General features: G+C 35.1%; 3 protein-coding genes and 4 non-coding genes across 10 annotated transcripts; all 7 read left to right on the forward strand.

Annotated features, from left to right (window-relative positions):
• The first annotated feature begins 1,972 nt into the window (after positions 1-1,972).
• On the forward strand, positions 1,973-7,335 carry LOC106438975 (cellulose synthase A catalytic subunit 2 [UDP-forming]). Its single transcript, XM_013880310.3, has 12 exons — positions 1,973-2,413; positions 2,936-3,301; positions 3,387-3,492; positions 3,570-3,747; positions 3,826-4,092; positions 4,166-4,511; positions 4,590-4,727; positions 4,917-5,042; positions 5,133-5,345; positions 5,426-5,699; positions 5,799-5,995; positions 6,077-7,335. The coding sequence occupies exons 1-12, from the start codon at positions 2,333-2,335 to the stop codon at positions 7,010-7,012; spliced, it is 3,228 nt and encodes a 1,075-aa protein (XP_013735764.2). The 5' UTR covers positions 1,973-2,332; the 3' UTR covers positions 7,013-7,335.
• Positions 7,336-8,296: 961 nt separating this feature from the next.
• LOC106373756 lies at positions 8,297-8,668 on the forward strand. Its single transcript, XM_013813893.3, has one exon. It carries the CDS (start codon positions 8,297-8,299, stop codon positions 8,666-8,668), a length of 372 nt encoding a protein of 123 aa, XP_013669347.1.
• Positions 8,669-9,635: 967 nt separating this feature from the next.
• Positions 9,636-9,760, forward strand: LOC125581126. The gene has a single exon (XR_007318837.1). It is a non-coding gene; the product is annotated as a small nucleolar RNA SNORD14 (small nucleolar RNA).
• A 93-nt stretch (positions 9,761-9,853) lies between these two features.
• LOC125581194 lies at positions 9,854-9,957 on the forward strand. Its single transcript, XR_007318901.1, has one exon. It is a non-coding gene; the product is annotated as a small nucleolar RNA snoR99 (small nucleolar RNA).
• Positions 9,958-10,123: 166 nt separating this feature from the next.
• LOC125581148 lies at positions 10,124-10,245 on the forward strand. The gene has a single exon (XR_007318859.1). It is a non-coding gene; the product is annotated as a small nucleolar RNA SNORD14 (small nucleolar RNA).
• A 51-nt stretch (positions 10,246-10,296) lies between these two features.
• On the forward strand, positions 10,297-10,421 carry LOC125581137. Its single transcript, XR_007318848.1, has one exon. It is a non-coding gene; the product is annotated as a small nucleolar RNA SNORD14 (small nucleolar RNA).
• A 2,357-nt stretch (positions 10,422-12,778) lies between these two features.
• Positions 12,779-14,993, forward strand: LOC106438986 (UDP-rhamnose/UDP-galactose transporter 4-like). Of its 4 annotated transcripts, none has more exons than XM_048744981.1 (6): positions 12,779-13,057; positions 13,255-13,336; positions 13,414-13,582; positions 13,680-14,065; positions 14,144-14,305; positions 14,395-14,993. In XM_048744981.1, the coding sequence occupies exons 3-6, from the start codon at positions 13,453-13,455 to the stop codon at positions 14,722-14,724; spliced, it is 1,008 nt and encodes a 335-aa protein (XP_048600938.1). In that variant the 5' UTR covers positions 12,779-13,057; positions 13,255-13,336; positions 13,414-13,452; the 3' UTR covers positions 14,725-14,993. The 4 variants fall into 4 exon arrangements, with proteins under 4 accessions (XP_048600938.1, XP_013735792.2, XP_013735799.2 ...); XM_013880338.3 differs by having other exon boundaries at positions 12,780-13,057; positions 13,255-13,338; positions 13,417-13,582; XM_013880345.3 differs by lacking the exon at positions 13,255-13,336 and having other exon boundaries at positions 12,780-13,057; positions 13,417-13,582.
• Positions 14,994-20,756: the final 5,763 nt, after the last annotated feature.

The following is a 20,756-nucleotide window of genomic DNA, read 5'->3' on the forward strand; positions in this document are numbered from 1 at the left end:
GATAGGTGGTTGATATTGAATAGATCTTACGGTGAAGTTAAATGATAGGTGGTTGATATTGAACTGTTTAAAAAAATATTTAAATGTGAATGATAATGTGATGTCCAACTTAAAAATCCACTTAAAATAAGTTGTAATGTTTCTGTTTTAATAAGATATAGATGCGTGTAGATAATTAGCAGTTGTTCAAAAAAAAAAAATGTCTGTGTACCATCAAATGTCTGGTGGGGCCTTGCGGAGTTGTTAAGCCATCAAATGCTTCTAGTTTAATAATGGCCCGTATATCGACCCACGAAGATTTGTACTGTACACTCCAATGATGAAGCCTTATAGTTATAGAAGTATGTTTACGTATATTGCGCTATGTGCAACGACAGAAAAGAAGTCATAAAACGATTTTGTCTTGCTATATTCTTTTATGTTGAATGCCATACCTATTGTCAATAGTAAGAATACGATGAACTGATCAAACGAAAACAAAAATTTGTATAACACACATGCATGGACGTACAGCCAAAATCAAAACAACTTGTCAAAGCGCATGCTGTGACTGCATGTGATGTTTATAAAAACATACATAACAACTTATCCAACCGATTAAACTAGCCACACGCATGCCTAAATTAATGGTATTTTGTAATTGTCGCTTTGATCTTTTTGTTTGTTTGTGGTGGTCAGTGGGTACTACTAACTATTTTGTTCGAGCCACTTAGCAGTTTAAAAATGACACTTTCTTTTAGGTAACCAACAGCAGTACAAAGGACTAAAGCTTATAGATTGGAGCCTAGCTAGCTAGGAGTGGCGGCATTGAGCGTATTTTATTCCTAGTTGACTTGTGACCATCGTATATTTTATATTTGGAATAATAACTTCGTACCATCCAAATAATGATTAGGTTATTTTTTCGCCATCAGAGAAACCGATATAAACCTAATACTGCAATGATGGAGACATTCTAACAATACTATATTTACGATAATTCGGTAAGATACAGTAGTCGATGATGCATTGATAACATTGTCGGCTATTAACACTAGCGACTCTTGACATGTGTATATACTGATCTAGAGGGATTACGATCAGAGTAAATAGATCATGTATGCAAACGTACCATATCCCACTAATTCAAAATAAGACCGACTCTCTATGCATTTGGGTATAGATTTTGTTTACTTCATTATAGTTGTTTATATATGAATGATATATAATTTATCTTGGTCTGCTCGATGCTTTGAACACTAATTCTGCTTGTGTAGAATTTTCATGTTTTGTCGGCTGATTGTATAGTTAAGCGATATAACGTTAATGAGTTTTTCATATATAAGAAAAACAAGTTTTATTTCTACCATACAAAGCAACCATGAAAAGGTTATGCCACCGACAATGTATCATCCTTTTGATAATTGTTTTAAAAACTGACAAAGTATACAAATTATTTATTCAAAGTTGGTCCGGAAAGATACTGATCCAACGGTTATGGATTTGCATAAACAGTAGTTAATTGAGATAAAGCAACTATTCTTATGTTAATGTACCAACTTATAAGCTTCACGCAAAAAAAGACTCACACACTTAAGTTTTCCTTTTCCATCATTACACAATTCACGTGTTACATAATAAACTTTGGACGTTTATAATAAATGATCGAATAATCCGCAAAGTAATTCTAATCGTCCAATCATATATCTTTTGAAAGTTAAAGTTATGTCTTCTGAACGTACATTTCTGATAAAAGAAAAATTATTGGTTTGCATAAAACAGTAAGATATGGGTCTATAATAGAGGGTAACAGAGACTTCTGGGACCTTTTGAAAAATGACAGTGCTGTAAAAAAAGTACTAAAGAAATTATCTGGACCCTATGAAGAGGACCCGGATCCGTATTGGGAAACAGTTTAGCTTTCATTTTCCCAGAAACACCCCCTCAAAATATCTCAATTTCAGTCGAAAAATCTCTCTCATTCAATCGCTCGCTTGCTAGGAAATTGAAGAACCCATTTTTGTGTTCTTTTTTTTTTCTTATAAATTTTTATATCTTACCAACAACCCTTGGAGGTGGAGCACAGTCGAGCTCCACCAGTACCACCATCACCGTGGTCCATGGCCAATCGTCGTTTTCGTCGGGACCCACTTATTCTGTGACGTCTCTCTGTATATCATTTGTTGAAAATTTTTAATCATTTTTTTTTGTATAAAAAGGGTAAATGATCTCAGTTTTGCTGTCCACATTTCAACACAACTCTTTGGCTCTCTGAATCTATGTAATGGGAGCTCAACAGGGTGGGCCAAGGTCTCTGAGCTGAAGAATATCGCAAGAATCCTTCTTTGGGGTCATGAATACGGGTGGTCGACTCATTGCAGGGTCTCACAACAGGAATGAGTTCGTTCTCATCAACGCCGACGAGAATGCCAGGGTGAGGCTCTTAACTTGTTGTAACGGTATAGAAGATCTTTTTTTTTTTCATTCCCTTTTGGGATCAAGATTATGAGAATTTACTTTAATTATTTCCTGAAAATTGCAAGTTTCTGTGAAGTAATGCCCCCACCACATACACACCCCTCATGTTCTGTTTTCATTTTTCGAAATTCTGCATGATTCATACGTGTCGGCAGAGATAGACGTTGCTGTCAGCTGGAATCAAGCTGTCCTGATCATTTTATTCATTTTCTGTCTGTAGCAGTAACATTTTGAGTTCAATAGTAGTCGATTTTTTTTTAATTTTTATTATTACTGTTTGTTTTTGAATAACTTAAGCTGTTCTTAACTTTGATACTAATTGTCTCAATTCTCAAAATCATAGTTATATCATCCATAATCGGTGAATGGGTCCTTTGAGTCTAATCGGTTTACATGATTTGGTTTCGAATACAGTTTGATGATGTCAAGACTGATCTGTTTTTCTTCTACTCTTTGTGGGTTTTGATTGACACTATAGATACGGTCATTACAAGAACTGAGTGGCCAAACATGCCAAATCTGTGGTGATGATATCGAACTATCGGTTAACGGCGAGCTATTTGTTGCCTGCAACGAGTGCGCGTTTCCGGTTTGTAGGCCTTGCTACGAGTATGAACGTAGAGAAGGAAACCAAGCTTGTCCTCAGTGCAAAACCCGTTACAAACGGATTAAAGGTATTCCACGTGTCCAAGGAGATGACGAAGAGGACGATGATGATGATCTTGATCATGATGGGATGATGGACCCTGAACTTGTTGCCGAAGCCGCTCTCTCTTCACGTCTTAACACCGGTCGTGGTGGTTCACCTGGATCTCAGATTCCTCTCTTGACTTACGGTGATGAGGTGAGGAATTACCCAAAATGTTTTTGTGATTATGTTTTTTTTTTATATCAAATTTTGTATGTGTTTTTTTCTTTCTTTCTTTCAGGATGACGATATGTATTCTGATCGTCATGCTCTTATCCTCCCTCCTTCGACTGGATATGGGAATCGAGTCCATCCTGCACCGTTTACAGATTCTTCTTATGCACCTTGTATGTTCCTTCCTATCTTTATTGTTCTTTATATGAATTATTATTCACCATCTAATGGTTTGGTTTGTTGTTTACAGCACAAGCAAGATCAATGGTTCCTCAGAAAGATATTGCGGAATATGGATATGGAAGTGTTGCTTGGAAGGATAGAATGGAAGTCTGGAAGAAGCGACAAGCCGAAAAGCTTCATGTCATTAAACATGATGGCCCAGGTTTCAATGATGGCGACGAGCTGGATGATCCTGACATGCCTATGTAAGTTCAAACCAACTGATTACCTTAATGAACAATGCTTTTGTGACATTCTTAATGATGTTTTATAACATTAATCAGGATGGATGAAGGAAGACAGCCTCTGTCAAGAAAGCTACCCATTCGTTCAAGCAGAATAAATCCCTACAGGATGTTGATTCTGTGTCGGCTCGCCATTCTCTGTCTTTTCTTCCATTACAGAATTCTACATCCAGTAAGTGATGCTTATGGATTATGGTTAACATCAGTTATATGTGAGATATGGTTCGCCGTTTCTTGGATCCTTGACCAGTTCCCCAAATGGTATCCTATACAACGCGAAACATACCTGGACAGGCTCTCTCTCAGGTATATATACATAAAACATACTAAAAGACTTCTTAGTCTTGTCTTTTGAAAACACTCTTTTATCTTACGCTAGGTACGAGAAGGAAGGCAAACCGTCGGGATTAGCACCTGTTGATGTGTTTGTGAGCACGGTGGATCCATTGAAAGAACCACCGTTGATTACAGCAAACACCGTTCTTTCGATTCTTGCCGTTGACTATCCCGTGGATAAGGTTGCGTGTTATGTATCGGACGATGGAGCAGCTATGCTTACCTTTGAAGCTCTTTCAGATACAGCCGAGTTTGCTAGAAAATGGGTTCCGTTTTGTAAAAAGTTCAGTATCGAGCCACGAGCACCTGAGTGGTATTTTTGCCAGAAGATGGATTACTTGAAGAACAAAGTTCATCCTGCTTTTGTCAGGGAACGTCGTGCTATGAAGGTGTTTCCATTTATCCTCTTTATACTTTTTGCTGTATGAGTCTAGTAAAATGAATATTTTTCGGTTTGTTTGTTGCAGAGAGATTATGAAGAGTTTAAGGTGAAGATAAACGCATTGGTTGCTACAGCTCAGAAAGTGCCTGAGGAAGGTTGGACTATGCAAGATGGTACTCCTTGGCCTGGCAACAATGTCCGGGACCATCCCGGCATGATTCAGGTAATCATAATTCTCGAATATGTCATTAGACCAAAGTTGATTTGTTTGTGTCCAACTCGGGCGAAGATTTTCTGCGGATTTCTTCTCTCCCACTTCTATCTTTCTTTCCTTATGTTTTAAATATGTTGGCTTACCGGAGAGATACCAATTTTTAGCCCATTACCGGAGAGATTTTACGAAAAATGACAGGTGTTCTTGGGACATAGTGGAGTTCGTGATACAGATGGGAATGAGTTACCCCGTCTAGTGTACGTTTCTCGCGAGAAGCGGCCTGGATTTGATCACCATAAGAAGGCTGGAGCTATGAACTCTTTGGTAAGAGGATCAATCTGTTTTTTTTTTTTTTTTTTGTCTTTCTCAAACTTTGGTTTAACTAGAACTCATTTTTACTTTTAATTTTTGAAGATCCGAGTCTCTGCTGTTCTATCAAACGCGCCTTACCTTCTAAACGTGGACTGTGATCACTACATCAACAACAGCAAGGCGATTAGAGAAGCAATGTGTTTCATGATGGATCCTCAGTCCGGAAAAAAAGTTTGCTACGTTCAGTTTCCTCAGAGGTTTGACGGGATTGATAGACACGATCGATACTCAAATCGCAACGTGGTGTTCTTCGATGTATGCATCTTTTTGCTTTCTTCTGTTTATTGTTTCTACTTTCTCTCCCTCCGTTCTCATTTTCTGGTGTGTGGAAACAGATTAACATGAAGGGTCTTGATGGGATACAAGGACCAATATACGTTGGGACAGGTTGCGTCTTTAGAAGACAAGCGCTATATGGTTTTGATGCACCGAAAAAGAAGAAACCACCAGGCAAAACATGCAACTGTTGGCCTAAATGGTGTTGTTTGTGTTGTGGGTTGAGAAAGAAGGGTAAAACAAAGGCTAAAGATAACAAAACAAACCTTAAAGACACTACTTCAACGCAGATTCATGCTGTGGAGAACATCCAAGAAGGTGCCATCGTTGCAGGTAAAAAGAAAAAAAAAATACATTTCATTGTTAATTAGTGTCAAACGTTGTTGAAAGTCTACAAGACTAAATCAGTAGCTGCTTTTGACTGTTAATTAGTCTCAAACGTTGGGAAGAGATCTGAAGCAAACCAATTGAAACTGGAGAAGAAGTTCGGACAATCTCCGGTTTTTGTAGCTTCTGCTGTTATGCAAGAAGGTGGAGTTCCTCGTAACGCAAGCCCCGCGTGTTTGTTGAGAGAAGCCATTCAAGTCATTAGCTGCGGATACGAAGATAAAACCGAATGGGGCAAAGAGGTAAAAAAAAAAAAACTCATTACAAAGTGTTTTTCAGACCATTTAACAAAACTAAAAAAGTTCTTGTCTACTTACACGCAGATTGGGTGGATTTATGGATCGGTTACTGAAGATATCTTAACCGGTTTCAAGATGCATTGCCATGGATGGAGATCTGTATACTGTATGCCAAAGCGTCCAGCCTTCAAAGGATCAGCTCCAATTAACTTGTCTGATCGTCTTCATCAAGTCCTACGTTGGGCTCTCGGCTCTGTGGAGATTTTCTTGAGCAGGCACTGTCCCATATGGTACGGTTACGGTGGTGGTTTAAAATGGTTGGAGAGATTCTCTTACATCAACTCTGTTGTCTATCCCTGGACTTCACTTCCCCTCATCGTCTACTGCTCTCTCCCAGCTGTCTGTCTTCTCACCGGAAAATTCATCGTCCCCGAGATAAGCAACTACGCGGGGATCCTCTTCATGCTCATGTTCATGTCCATAGCGGTAACTGGGATCCTCGAGATGCAATGGGGAGGCGTGGGGATCGACGACTGGTGGAGAAACGAGCAGTTCTGGGTGATAGGAGGAGCCTCTTCGCATCTCTTTGCTCTCTTTCAAGGTTTGCTCAAAGTTTTAGCTGGAGTTGACACTAACTTCACGGTCACGTCAAAAGCGGCAGACGATGGAGCTTTCTCTGAGCTTTACATTTTCAAATGGACGACTCTGTTGATTCCTCCGACGACGCTTCTGATCATAAACATCATCGGAGTTATTGTTGGTGTTTCGGATGCAATTAGCAATGGTTATGACTCTTGGGGACCTCTCTTTGGGAGGCTCTTCTTCGCTCTTTGGGTCATTGTTCATTTGTATCCGTTCCTGAAGGGTATGCTTGGGAAGCAAGATAGGATGCCTACGATTATTGTGGTTTGGTCCATTCTTCTTGCTTCCATCTTGACGCTCTTGTGGGTTAGAGTTAATCCGTTTGTGGCGAAAGGTGGACCGGTGCTGGAGATCTGTGGTCTGAGCTGTGGAAACTAGTCTATGTAGTAAGAAAGCAGGACATCAGACTTGTTCATCATGGTGAAGATTCAAAGAGAAGAAGAAAGAGTGAAGGCGGTTGTGTTGTTGAAGCTTTGGAAGCTGGTGTGACGATGACGTGTACTCTTTTGGTGGTGGTGGTGCAAGTGTGTTGTAAGACAAAGATGTGCAGTATTAATTATTTTAAGGTATACTAATGTTTATACAGATAGAGTTGTTCGCTTTTCTTTCTTTTTTACATGTTCTTTTTTCAGTTACTGTATAATAAGACAATGAGTCAAACACTTATGTTAATAATGGATAGTAGTGTTTTCCAAATTTAATGCTCATTTGTTTTTCACTTTTTATTGCACATTTAGTAGTAGATTAATTAGACATGTTCTCTTCAATTTTAAAAATAGATAGGATATCTGATCATGACATTACAAAAATTAATTGGCTCTTGAATAGGAGGGGGAGAACATGTAGGGTCCGACTGGTGACCATCCGAGAAACAAGAGAAACGAATAAAAAAGGAATGTACGGAAATAAAAATTTGACAAGGAATAATTTTGTTCTTTAATTCTCTACAAAAAAGGGAATGAAAGGGAATGAGAGGAAATTATTATTCTTTGTGAATGGTAATTTTTTTTAGGAACGTTAGGGAATGCATTATTACTCGTCGTTCTCTGGTCACCATTCATACCCGTAGAGTTTATGGTGAAATAGAGAAAGAAGTTAAAAAAACTTGTAATGGGTTAATTTAGTATGATTTACTTAGATCGAATCGAATGGCTGCGATGCTACCGCATGTCACAGAACGTATGAGATGAGAACACGTGGAACGAAGCAAAAGGACCCCAAGACGTGTTAATTCCTTATCTATTTAGGAATGGCTTTGCGTGGGCCCAATCAAATCGTATAATTGAAGGCAAACGTATCTGTATCTCTCTTGCAAAAAAGGAAATATAGTAAAAAAAAAAGAAGGAAATTTAGTAAACCTCATCAGAGAAGTTAACAGAGAGATACACGGTAGTCGTTGGATCAAACAACTTTTAAAAAAATCTTGAAGTCGGTCATTACATTGGACGGTTCAGGATTAGCTAATTAAAATTAATGACATTGTAGTTTCCTTTTTTTTCTTTTTGGCCAAAATTTCCATTTTTTGTTCTTCATAGTTTATTAGTTTTCCCTTTTTTCTTTTCTTATATAAAAGACGACAACACAATACCAGACAAAACAAAACAACAACGAGACACGTAAAACGTGGTGTCAAAAGGGAGACCAGATCAATTCGATCAAAAAATGGAGGTGATTGATTTTTCGGAGACGGAGATGGAAGCAGCGGAGCAGCTAGTGCAATTGAGCGAGGACGATACGTTGAGCTGTAGCAGCGGTACAGGCTTGAGCGGCAGCGGTTGTGAAGGCGGAGGAGTCCATACGAAGAGACACGACGATGTTTTTAGTTCTGAGACTCGTGAGGAGACTAGCGACGGCGTTGTACGGATGATGAATAATAATGCTACAGACGCTCAACGTTTTGTGAAGGCCATCATGGAGACGAACATAATAAGGAGGAGGTATAAGAAGAAAAAGTTTCGATCTCTTGCGAGTCTTTACAGGGCAACCAAGGAGATGACGACGTACGGACTAGTTGATTTAATTAGTCGCAGGTGATTATGGCTGATTACGTTGTAATGACAGCGTGTGTCGTTTGAATATTACTCCTATTATTATTATCGTTTTCCGTGTTTTTGTATCTAATATAATCCATTAGCGCTGAACCTGTCTGTATAGAAGGTGCTGGAAGAAAGAAATGCTGCTTTGCAAATTGAAGCTATGAATTTTAAAATTATTAACAAAATCCTTTTTCTAGTATTAATTAATGGAATTGTTATAAAATTTATTCAAAAATAACATTAATATATATAGTGAGTAATTTCAGATGTTATTTAAGACGTGGTCACTGTATATAACTATGATTTAAAATCTTATAAATAACGTAACACCATTGTTTAAAGTCTGAGGTAAACTTTCATCGCAATTAATCAAGCTTTCAAAGTAGGATTGTACTCTTGTCTGAATCTGATTAGCTGTTACGAGTAGTCTCTCAAAGATCAATAAACTCAGAGATCAACAGATAAGAACATAGATATATTGATTGTAGCAAGGAATTACAAATGAACTGATTAGTTTTCCTTACACTTCTACACTTGGAAAAGAGGTAACGAGGACCTACACTCAAAACTTCACTCGTCTTAACAAAATGCCGTGAGGTGTGTTCTCTCTTGTGGAAGTTGAAACACAAACAGTTTCTCTTTCTTTTTTGTTTTGTTGATTTGTATGGCGTAGTCTTAACTTCAGCGTAAATAATATGGGCTTTATTCAAATAGATAAAGCCCATTATTACTATTAAGCATCTAGATCGTTCGTCGTTAAAAAGTGTGGCGCCGTTAATCATGTGAGCAAAAGAAGAAAACCCTAATATTATCTATCGGAGGCCTCCTCTCTTTATATAAAAATACGTCATCCTCTCTGCCTCCTTGAAACCACCCAAAAACCACTAATGCATTGTTTTAACATCGTCTGTTTTCGTAGCTTGTGCTCTGTTGTGTTATCATGTAGTTCGTTTGAGCTAATAAAGGGTTGATGATGATAATTGGAAAGGCTTGTTTCTCAAAACATTCGCAGTGGCCGCCTAAGAACTTTCGCCTTTCGCCAGGCTTGAGAGTTTATGCTGCTTTTATCCTTCCTTGGATGTCTGAAACCTTTATATTTATTAGCTTTTGTTCTTTTATTTACTATACTATGATAGGGACTTAGCTTATCATAATGTCTGTTTTAGCTGAATCTAAATGCTTAGTGCTGATAGGATTGAACAAAGTCCCACACATGTTAATCCATCTGTCACACTTTGTCAGCAGTCTCAATTGGTTTATTGCTGATCATTTCATGATGGGATATATCTATGTGGAATCTTTGTTTTGGTAATGGTGAATTTAATTTGGGTCGATGAGGATAAACCTTAAGGCTTGTTTCTCATGTTTTTATCCTTCCTTGGATGTCTGAGACCATTTACTAGACTGTTTTATTTTATATTGTTTAATCATATTTTGTTTGTTTTTTGTGATCTTTTGATGAGGATTAATCTTAAGGCTTGTTTCTCAAAACATTCGCAGTGGCCGCCTAAAGCTTTCGCCTTTCGCCAGGCTTGAGAGCTTCTGATGTTCTTATCCTTCCTTGGATGTCTGAAACCGATCCATATATATTGAATTATTTGAAGTGTTGTGTATTTGTTAATGAAAGATCAATGATGATAAATCTTTAAGGCTTGTTTCTCAAAACATTCGCAGTGGCCGCCTAAAGCTTTCGCCTTTCGCCGGGCTTGAGAGCTAATGCTGCTCCTATCCTTCCTTGGATGTCTGAGATCTTTTTATTCTGTCTTCTCATCTATTTTTCTGGTTTTGTTATTGTGTCATGGTCTCTTGTAATTTTAGCATAGTGGAGAGGACTCTTCTGTTCTAATACAATATTAATCTTTGTACTAATAAAATTGTATTAGTATCACTTTGATGTTGTTGTATACTATACTTTGGTAAAGAAAATAACTGACCAGTGGCCATGCCATTTCTGAAATTGTTACCCGCCAAAAAGTCAATTGTGATTTGAGCTTCAAAGAATTAATGTTTTAGCTATCTGAATTCGCATCTCCGAACCATCCTTTGTATTTCTTAAGCTTGTTAACCATCTATGTGAAAAAAATGTTCGTCTAAATCCATTGTCTAGTTTCTTCTCCTTTTTAAACAAAAGTAGTTATGAATCTATTACAGTGAAGGAAAAATAAACTGCGTTTATTATGTTCTATGTATACGGCTGCTGATTCTACATGTCCATGTCAGACTGATTTAAATCAGACTACTGTCTCCGAGAGCAGCAGAGAGGCGATCTAGTAGTTTGGATGAAAACGTTTGGAAATCAAATTCTCCCTCCTCTCTCTCAGGGGCGAAGCCCACATTCTTGTGTATATGGGCCTTAATGCGTGGAGCTCAGTCCATATGTATTTTTTAATGACACATTAAATGTGCTGCTTCACGCTTTGACGTACTACGAAGGAAAATAAAGGGTGAACAACAACAATTGAAGATATGGCAACGTACACATATGAGTTTCTTTCGCCATAATGTAAGGTTTTGTTTTAGACTCTCTTTTATGTCATTTCTTTCTCTCTCTCGTATTGATTTTTGACAAGTATCAATAAGAAGTCATTTTCAAAAATCATATTCATAGTCAAGGCTTTTGTTTTTATATGATTTATTCAATAGGAATGAGATATACTTGGTTGCAAATCAGTTCAAGTTTTTTCAATTATCAATCAATCCATGGTTTCTTTTGTCGACCAATCATATAGCCTAGCTGACTAAAACTTGTGCTCCAATATGTTTCATCGCAAAGCACCCACTCTATTACATATTCTGTTGCGATTGAAAACATGTGTAACAGCAACGTAGAGCAGGTTTAAATTTGATATAAAGAATGTATTCTCTGTAAAGTCGTTATATAAAAGCTTGTATTATTGAATCTATGACAATATCGCCTGGAAACATAACCATGAAAAGGAAAACAGTTCACGTGAAAAGCAAAGAATAACGACACTGAGACTGAGTTACTTAACGGAGCTACGCAATTTATATCATACAAAAATTGTAGCAGTAGTGACTCACAAGAAAAGTCAAGTCGTTTTGGATCTTTAACCAAACGGAACCTCTGTCTTTTTTCTTTTTTTTGTCCCCTCACTTTATTGTCCTTTTTGTCGATTAGAAAATTGGTCACGCCTTTTTTTTAGTTCCATCCCTCCTCTACTTAGGGGTGGGCGTTCGGGTACATGTTCGGATTCGGTTCGAGTTTATTCGGGTTTCGGGTTTTCGGGATTAAAGATTTCAGCCCCATTCGGATATTTTCAAATTTCGGTTCGGGTTCGGTTCGGATCTTTGCGGGTTCGGTTCGGGTTCGGATAACCCATTTAAATGATTTTTAAAATTTTAAAATTCAATATATAGTTTAAATTACTCAAAATCTGTAAATAAAATACTATATTACAAATAAATTTGAATAACATATGTTAGAATACCTAAACTTAACATATAAATTGGTTTGGTTTGAATATTTTGATAGAGAATCAGTAGATATTTCAAGTATTTTTTGGTGTTTTAAGTGACTATTTGTATATATTTTCAAGTATTTTAGACAACTTAAAAGTATCTTATGTATTTTGGATGTTTTTAATATACATTAAATCTAAAATAATTAATATATTTAGATATATAAATCTATTTCGGATATATTCGGGTACCTGAAATACTTCGGTTTGGGTCGGGTTCGGTTTCGGTTCTCTGGATACCAAAATTTTGAACCCGTTCGGATATTTAATCAATTTTGGTTCGGGTTCGGTACTACTTTTTCGGATCGGGTTTGGTTAGGTTTTTCGGATTCGGGTTTTTTGTCCGGCCCTACCTCTACTATTGCCACTTTTCCATTTTATGTTTTCTTACATATTCAAAGACGTTACTTAGCTAGCGAGAATATTCCACGGGTGGGTAATACAGAGTCACGAACACACATAAGGTTAAATCTACATTAATAAGCCCACATTCTATAGATTTAAACAAAAGATAAGTAAGTCAGATTACATGTTAATTTATTGATATGTCCCCTTCATTAGATCCAGGTTTAGGTGAGCCTCACAATATTTTTATTTTAACTTTTTGTTAAACTTTTTTGTTTTTGTTAGTGAAGAAAGTGAGGAAAAAACCAGTTACAAAAAAAGAAATAATATTTGAAAGAGAAAAGATACTTTCTCTCCTTCCTGCTCACTCTTAAACGCCAGGGAAGGAAGGAGACTCTCTCATGGATGGGAAAGTCCATAACTGAAAATAAAAGAAAATAACGGAAGAGAGAAAATAATAATAAAATCGCTCACCCGCCCTTACTTGGTTGGTGGATTCATCGTCTTCCTCCTCCGCCGCGGCAGTAACATCAACCGCCGTGGTGATTCCTCTCCGTTATCTGGTACCAATTATCTCTCGTGAAGAATCAGCTTTACTTCATAAACCCCTTTTTTTTTTAAATTGTTTTGATTGGTTCGTTCTGATTATATGCTACTTCACACATTTTCTGGATTGTTTCTTAATTAGAAGAATTCGCTAGAAAATGTGCAATCTTTTTTGTCATGAGTATTGGATCTGATTTGAATTTTTTTTTTATAGTTAAGAGATATGTTTCAAGTGGGAGCTTTGTGATCACGGAAATTCATTAGATCGTTTCGGCCTTTTCTGGATCTACTAAATCGTGTAATTGTGATAATAATCGATCTAGAAAAAAAAAAGCTAAAATGAGATCTAATCTTAAAAAATTGAAATCTGCAGCAGAGATCTGAATTTGATCTAAATAAAAGAAAGAAAGAGATGGGTGGAACAAGCAAGACGGATCAAAAAGCAGCTTTGGACATTGCATCATGGCTCTTCAATGTGGTTACGTCCGTTGGAATCATCCTCGTTAACAAAGCCTTGATGGCCACTTACGGCTTTAGTTTCGGTCTCTCTCTTCTCATCATCATCCATAGTCAACGTGGTTGACTTGTTTTTAAAACACCCTTTTAACTGATTTTTAACATCTGGTTTTGACACAACAGCTACGACGTTAACCGGTTTGCACTTCGGAACAACCACACTCTTGACTACTTTCTTGACGTGGCTCGGTTACATCCAACCTTCTCAGCTTCCCTGGCCCGATCTTCTCAAGTTCGTTTTGTTCGCTAACTTCTCTATCGTTGGCATGAACGTCAGCCTCATGTGGAACTCTGTTGGCTTCTACCAGATCGCCAAGCTGAGTATGATCCCCGTTTCTTGTCTTCTAGAAGTTGTTCTTGACAAGGTCAGGTACTCGAGAGATACGAAGCTCAGCATTTTGTTAGTTCTTGCTGGTGTTGCCGTCTGTACTGTTACCGATGTTAGTGTCAACCTCAACGGGTTCCTCGCTGCCGCTATTGCTGTCTGGAGCACCGCCCTTCAGCAATACGTAATAATGTTTTTATATCCTAATAGCCTTAAGCATGGTCAAATCTCATTTCTAAATAACTGTTACTGTGTTTTCTAGTATGTACATCATCTACAGCGGAAATATTCTCTTGGCTCTTTCAATCTGCTGGCTCATACGGCTCCAGTGCAAGCTGCATCCTTGTTGTTGGTTGGACCTTTTCTAGACTACTGGTTGACTAACCAAAGAGTTGATGCTTTCAACTTTTCATTTGTTTCTCTGGTAAAGTTTCTCATCTGAAAGTCTTGTGTGATTCTAAAGATGCATACATTTGAGCTTGCTTTAATTCAGTTTTGTTGTTGTTTGTGCAGTTCTTCTTAATACTCTCCTGTAGTATCGCGGTGGGGACGAATCTTAGCCAATTCATTTGTATCGGAAGATTCACGGCGGTGTCTTTCCAAGTACTTGGTCACATGAAGACGATCCTGGTTTTGGTTTTGGGATTCACTTTCTTCGGCAAGGAAGGCTTAAACATGCAAGTGGTACTTGGAATGCTCATTGCCATCCTCGGTATGATCTGGTACGGTAATGCATCTTCTAAACCGGGAGGTAAAGAGCGTCGTAGCCTCTCTATTCCCATTACCAAGGCACATAAACTCAGTAGTGTATCTGAAACAGCCGAGTCTGATGAAAAGGTCTAATAAGAAACAAGTAATCGGCATTGACATAGAAACAAAACCAAGAAGCTCAGATACACAACAGCTAGAGAGTATATCAAATGGGGTCTTTACAAACAAAGGGGTTTAAATTATTTAATTTCCAGAAACTATATTTTTCTTTTCCAGATCTTTTTTGTTGTTGTTTAATCCTTTTTTGGCCTTTGAATATTGATTTTTTTTTGCTTAATTCTCCCAAAAGAAACATCATCTATACGACGGATTATAAAATCTTAATTTTATTTTTACCTTAATTCTTGTCCTCACCTTCACAATATCGACTTTTGTAGATTTTTCTTTTGTAACGTGAAATTTTTTTTTGTTCAATTAATTTTCGTACGAATAAAATCCCTGCATTCAAAATGAATGGAATTATTAAATTGTTTATGCTATTGTTTACATTTATTGTTTCAGATATCATGGTGTTTACATAATCTTATTAGAAATGTCATTAACCTTATAAATACAAAGTTTATTGAAGATAATTATTCTTTTTCAAGCACATGTAGTAACCCATTAATCGCCGGATTGTAAGGTTTTTTTAAGATTTATTTTTGGGTTCACCTCCTAGGGTGAACCTCTAGATTCACCAACCAATAGGATTGTGTTATTTCATATTCGATATTTTTTTTAAAAAAAAAACAAAATATTGTCAAATTATATTATTTTTCTAAAAATTAAAAGGTAAAAAATAAAAAATAAAAAATAGTAGTAATTACAAAAAAAAAATATTTTTAACGTCGTCAGCAAAACATTAAACCTAATTCTAAATCATAATCTCTAGCTGACGACGTTAAAAATATTTTTTTAATTTTTTTTTCTGTAGCTGCTATTTTTTTAAAAAAATTTTAATTTTAAAAACATAATATAACTTGATAATAATTTGTTTCTTTTTTTAAAAGATATCGAATTTGAAATAATGAAATTTTATTGGCTGGCCGGTAAACCTAGAGGTTCTCGTTTTTTAATAATACTCTCCTTCGACGTCTCTTAAATTCTCTTAAGACCATGACCGACGGGATAATAAAGGAGGCGGAGATATACACGTGTAATGCTCAGGTCGTTATGTGTTAATATAAGCGAAACGGGAGAGTCTGCTTACGTGTGCGCACAGTGTTAAACGGGATCTCTCCTCGCACGTTTGTTTGTTTTTTGACGTTTGATTGTCCGAAGGACAAAATGTGTGTGATGCTTATTTTTTCTCTGTGGGAAAATAATAGAGAAATTAGGACGTATATAGACGGTTTTCTCCGAAATTAAGTAGATACCACCCTAAACTAACATTTTTCTTTAATACCATTATACCCCTACAATTTTACACCCCACCTGATTCTCTCCTGCATGATCTGCTTGATCTGCATTTGTCTTACTTGATCTGTTTGATATGTCCCGTTTGAACTGGTTTTACCATTCAAAGCCTAAATGAGAAGAAAACTGAATCTATTTCTACAATTAAAGAAACAAAAACTAATTGAATTTAAAATAGATAAATAGTTGAACTTCATCAGATATAGGTAACTAAATTCAGCACTTACACAAACACTAGTAGTTGCATCTACTAATTATAAAACATAAATTTTTAACATCAAACCTGAAAATTCAATAGTTACCGTTTAATAATGTTTTGATAATAAAATAACAATTCTTGCTATAAACACACATCCCACACGTATAACAAAAGTCAACCTTATTGAGCTAACATTATTTGGATGGATATTTATAATAACTCAGCACAACTCGACGTATATGTTTCTTGGAGTTGAAATATAACGACGCAGATTATCTTATTTAAATGTCTTTGAGCGTACTATTCGATGACCGGAAGTATAATTGATACCGTAGCAGGTTGGGATCCTGATACAAAATTCTGGCGTAACGGCGATTAGGTATTTTTTTTTTTTTGTTAAGGAACGGCGATTAGGTGTTAGATAGATGTTTTTGCTGGAAACAGCTCAAAAATTAATTAAAATTTATTTGAAAGGACACCCTATTGACTAAAAAACTTTCAATTTTCCAAGTACATCAAGTATTCATTCAAAACGAAATAATAATATTAATATTTAAATTTAAATTTATTTATTATATTTAATAGCTCCACGTAGCAATGGCCAAAAGACATATCCAGCGTAAAGAAAAAAATGAAAATAATTGAATTAATATGCTTATTTCGACTACTGTATAGTTCGTTTAATGCATCGCTGACTTTTTATAGCATCTCCAAAAAATATTCTATAACTTTGAATATATACAGATTTTTTATTCTCCAAAAAAGAATTTCAAAGCTTCAAATTTAAAGTTTTTAAAAAGCAAAACTTTATATTTGAAGTTTTACTATTCAAAACTCTAATTTGAAGTTTCATCTTTTTATTTGTATATTAGTCCTTATAATTAATTATACCTCACATTTATGATTTTTAAGTATTTTCTCATTCATAGTTTTAATCATTAAAAAAAATTGTATTTTAAATATTTCAAATTTATTTTTATAAATTTAACTTTACACATAATATTTTTTAAAAATATTAAAATAAGACTTATAATATTTTAAAAATAGAATTAGACAACAAAAATATCACAAAAGAAATTTAATAGAATTTTTTTAAGAAGATACATGAAGACATAATTATTACACAAATTTAAATATTACAACAACACTAATAGTCTAGTAAATTTTCTCCAGAACTTCTAAAATATTGTCTAAACAAATTTTGTGTAACCGAAAATGGAGCATTAAAAAATAATTTTGATGTAATAATATGATATTTTGCTTGTAGTTTAGTATTTAATTATATATTTCTATTTATAATTTTATATTTAGTATAAGATTTCATTAACTAATATTACTATAATATTTTTATATATGTGCTAGTTATCTATAAAAAAATTATGGATTTATATTAATTATGACAAATATAAAGAGCATAGTGTAAATTACAAATAATTTTGAAGTTATATTTGAAGTTTTGTTTTTTTGAAAAAAACACTTTGAAACTTCAAATATAAAGTTTGCAAAACTCTAGAAAAGTGAATCTTTTTGGAGACGATCTTAGACATACAACGTGAACCTTCATGGGGTTTTCTTGGTGAGTCTTTGTACAAAGTAAAATACAAAATTGCTATTTAAAAACTTCTTAAAGTATAAAACAAAGGAGGTAGTGCGTAACTGTAGGAATTTGATTAATACGATTAGCTTAACTAGAGAAAATAAGGATTTGGAAAATTATTAGCAACACGTACACCATATTTGAAATAGGTTATAGAACACCGCATGTTCTACAGACGGTTGGAACAACTCGATTAGTTTCATGTTATATTGGTGTCAGTTTTTAAGTCAATGTTTTGTACACATGTTTTTCAATAGTTTTATATGCTTTTGTATTTAAGCCAGCTATTTAGATTAAGTTTGGCGGTCAAAAGTTTGTGATGTTAATTAATTTATAATCATATCACGAGAGACAGTTACAATATTGTAAGTTGTGCTTGTACGGCGAATTTCATTATAAGTTATGTATCATAATGATTGATCAATAATTTTATAGCTTGGTCCAAATACAACTGCATATGATGTATTGAGATTGCACTCTGGGGGAGGGGAAACGCTGTTATAGTTTACCATCTTTACGCATATCATCAACGTGTACATATATATTATTTTTTATGATTTTATTGGCTATATGTTATTTTATGAAAGTTTTTACAAAAAAAAAATATTATATGGTTCACCAATACTCACGCATTTTTCATGGTTTGTTTTACTTAAATTATATGTCATATATATATATATATATTATGTCGAATATAGAGATATTTCTTTAACAAAAAAGGAAAAAAAGGAAAAAAAGTTCAGAGGCATTTGATTTCTCGAATTCTAACTTTAAACTATCCCGTAATTATTCATCACGTTATAATAATAATAATAATATTACTAAACTTCACGCATCTACCATATATAATAAATATGAAAATAAAAACCAAACATTATAACTAACCACTATACTGTTTTCTGGAGATTAATACAATTAGATAATTTACATCAAAGTATGACTCATATTATTTTAATAATTTGTAGGAAACCACTAATGAAAACATATTATATTCTATAAGCTATCAAAATTGCATTTCAGAAATTATTATCCATTTCATAAATATTTTACTATTTTTCCTTTATTTTATATTACTGGACACAAGTCATCATAATTTTATTTTTGTATAAGCTATAAGCTAAAGTTTCTTTTTAGGCTTTTTTAGTCTTTGTAAATGCCTATTTTTTCTACTTGATCAATAAATTTCACATTTTATCAGAAAAAATACTAAGGAAAATAGAGAAAGAAAGGTAAAGATACGGAGATGGCCGGAAAAAGCCACCATATTATTTTCCACCTCCATTAAATCATCTCATAACTTTGCATTATTTCTCATTATTGTTGTTACGAATCAATCACCACTCATTAGCTCTCAGACAACTATCAGGATTTGGGTTTTGGTTATTTGTTCTCTCATTTTTTCCAGACAATATTTTGTAATTAAACCAGGAGTTGGGAGAGAGTGAGATGGTCAAAAGACGACATATCAACGTGCGGAACTACGCCGCGTCAACAACCTAGACATAAGCACGTGTGTACTTTTGCATACCTACAACGCTGATCATCCGTTGTGATAAACGATTATTCCAAATTTATTTCTTGATTTTAGTTATAATTACTAATTAGTGTGTTAGCCTCTCCTTTCTCTTCAGCAGACAAAAGAAAACAAGTAAAGAAATAGATGGAAAGCCCATCAAAGGTAGGGCCTATGAAGGAAAAAATATCGTCAAATGGGTCCCATGCATTATCCTCATGTGGGTCAGTACAGTAGTAACAAAAAAAAAACAGACGCATTTTGTCAGTGAAAAGGGCAAAAAAGAACAGAACAAGAAAGGCTTTCGGTGTGTGGTAAATAACTCCTGAAGCTCAACTCCAATGACTTTTATACCGTGGTCCCACAGATTGTCAGTAATAATCCAAGGTCATTTTCGTATTTGCGTTGAGAAAGAGCAGCTTCTTTACTAGATTTACTGCTAGATACATGTACGGTTAGATTTACCGAAGAAGAAGAATAAATAAAAGCAAATCAACATTTATTTTACAGGTTGATTTGTGACCGTTGAGATGAGATCAATGGCTGGGATTGGTTGCAGACCATTCGGGGTCCATCTCGTACAGTATTGCAAACATTTACGAACGTCTGTGTTAGTCACACTTTAGATAGGTACACTACTCTCTACCAATCAACCTCGTCTCCATGAGCGCTGTACACCTAAACGATGCCGGTGTGTTATCGCGTGTTGATAACTGGCGAAGGGAGAGCGTGGGGGTTCCGCCCCACGAACGCTTAACCAGTGAGAGGAGGACAGTTCGCCTATTTTTGTAGTTTCGAGTCATTGCCTAATTGCCTTCTTGGCGTTTTGCTTAATTATGATGACATTATAGAATACAATGTTATATTATGAGATATATACATAATAAATACATCGCTACACACTTTTCATTTCAGTTCGTGTAAAAGGTTACTTGTACCAATATAATATTTAGATCACGGCGTTTTTTTCGTTCATTGTAATTACACAAACCTTCCAAAAAGAGTTACAAAAATGTCCTCCTCCTTAATTTTCTTCTTTATTTAGGTGGCGAGATTGGTTAAGACTCGAAAACAGTGACCAGTTTCCGATACCCCAATCTTATATATTAAAACAGAAGTCCTTGATTCATGTGTAACTTTTTTAAAAATAGACTCTCACTAGAAATCAGTTATCATTCATTTATTACTAATAATATAGATTAATAATATATCATTCATAATATAACATCGACTCGTAAAAATCCGGATTGGTTAACAAACTCACATTGATTCATGTGTGATATTTTTATTTGAATCATCATTTAATTTTTTTATTAAATATATTTTCTTAATGCTAATATATAATCTTTTAACTACTTAAATCATAATATAATTTGATATCTTTTAATTTAAATATAAAT

The sequence above is a fragment of the Brassica napus genome, chromosome C1, assembly GCF_020379485.1.
Source record: "Brassica napus cultivar Da-Ae chromosome C1, Da-Ae, whole genome shotgun sequence".
NCBI classification, from domain to species: Eukaryota; Viridiplantae; Streptophyta; class Magnoliopsida; order Brassicales; family Brassicaceae; genus Brassica; species Brassica napus.